This window comes from Myotis davidii, unplaced genomic scaffold, assembly GCF_000327345.1.
Source record: "Myotis davidii unplaced genomic scaffold, ASM32734v1 C63965603, whole genome shotgun sequence".
Lineage (NCBI taxonomy): Eukaryota > Metazoa > Chordata > Mammalia > Chiroptera > Vespertilionidae > Myotis > Myotis davidii.
In genome coordinates, this window is record NW_006378732.1 from 1 (window position 1) to 1,381 (window position 1,381).

Genomic DNA, 1,381 nt, shown 5'->3' on the forward strand with positions numbered 1-1,381 from the left:
TATCCACTGAGCCAAACTGGCTAGGGCAGTCTACTCTTCTTAATCCCATATTTAAAGACATTATTAAAACAGCATTAAGACCAATACATACTGAGAAATCAAATAAAAGGCCTTCATAACCACTCCGCATTAAGGGGACCGGGGCTTTCGCCCCATGGCTCTGCACAGAGCACCTTTGACCTCCTTGTTCCTCAGGCTGTACACGACGGGGTTTAGCAGGGGAGTGATGACGGTGTAGGTCACTGAGATGAGTCTGTCCTGGCCTATGGAACTCTGGGACTTCGGCTTGAGATAGATGATGGAGGCACAGCCATAGTGGATGACGACCACTGTGAGGTGGGAGGCGCAGGTGGCGAAGGCCTTCTTCCGGCCCTCAGCGGAAGAGATCTTGAGAATGGTGGAGATGATGAGGACGTACGAGATAAAGACCAGGCTCATGGGGAGAACAAGGACGCAGATGCTGACCACGAAGTTGATGATTTCATTGGCCGTGGTGTCTGTGCAGGCCAGCTTCAGCAAGGGTCTCACGTCACAGAAGAAGTGAGAGATAACAAAGGCATCACAGAAGGGGAGGCAAAACACCGAGGCTACTTGAACAGTGGCCATGCCCAGACCAATTCCTAGTGACCCAGATACAGACCGCACACAGGCCTCTTTACCCATGATGACTGAGTACCGCAGCGGGTTGCAGATGGCCACATAGCGATCATATCCCATGGCCACGAGCAGAAAGCAGTTGTTGATGCCAAAAGTGAGATAGAAGAAGAGCTGAGCGGCACAGCCTTGGATAGCAATGGGTTGATGAGGACTCAGCAGGCCAGAGAGCATCTGGGGAATGATGGCCACAGTATAGCAGGTCTCGGAGATGGACAGCATGCTCAGGAAAAAGTACATGGGAGTATGGAGGTGACGGTCCATGCAAATAATGCTAACAATAATGGCATTGCCCGAGAGAGTCAGCAGGTACAAAGTTAGAAAGAGAACAAAGAAGACAAGCCTGTGCTGCCCCCCGAAGCTGGAGAAACCTTCAAAGAGGAACTCAGTCACAGCAGTGGAGTTTGGTTTTGGCATCGAGGGAGTTCTAGGTCTGGAAGAGCTGGGCAAAGACATGAAATGTGTGATGAGTCAACTAAGAAAGAGAATAGGCTGGACCAAGGCCTTCATTAAAGGGCTGCCTCTCTTCTGAGCAATGCTCCAGACCTTGAGGGCCGTCACTGTCCAGCTGTTGACTATTTGCTCAGAATCATCACTTTGCCCATCTTCTTGTTTGGTCCTACAGACATGCTACCTTAGGACCCTAGGATTGAGGTCAGAGATAGATCTGAGAGAAAAAGCGCAGACAAATTAAAAGACAGACTTTATAGAAATAATTACCCAGCCA

General features: G+C 49.7%; 1 protein-coding gene across 1 annotated transcript; it reads right to left on the minus strand.

Moving 5' to 3' along the window:
• Positions 1–90: 90 nt before the first annotated feature.
• On the minus strand, positions 91–1,345 carry LOC102753750 (olfactory receptor 10J3). Its single transcript, XM_006777758.2, has 2 exons — positions 1,322–1,345; positions 91–1,074 (listed from the first exon to the last, which is right to left on the minus strand). Exon 2 carries the CDS (start codon positions 1,069–1,071, stop codon positions 130–132), a length of 942 nt encoding a protein of 313 aa, XP_006777821.1. The 5' UTR covers positions 1,072–1,074; positions 1,322–1,345; the 3' UTR covers positions 91–129.
• Positions 1,346–1,381: the final 36 nt, after the last annotated feature.

Bases quoted from the DNA above. Each gene is read 5' to 3' on its own strand.
- LOC102753750 (XM_006777758.2), bottom strand. From the start codon at position 1,071: ATGCCAAAACCAAACTCCACTGCTGTGACTGAGTTCCTCTTTGAAGGT.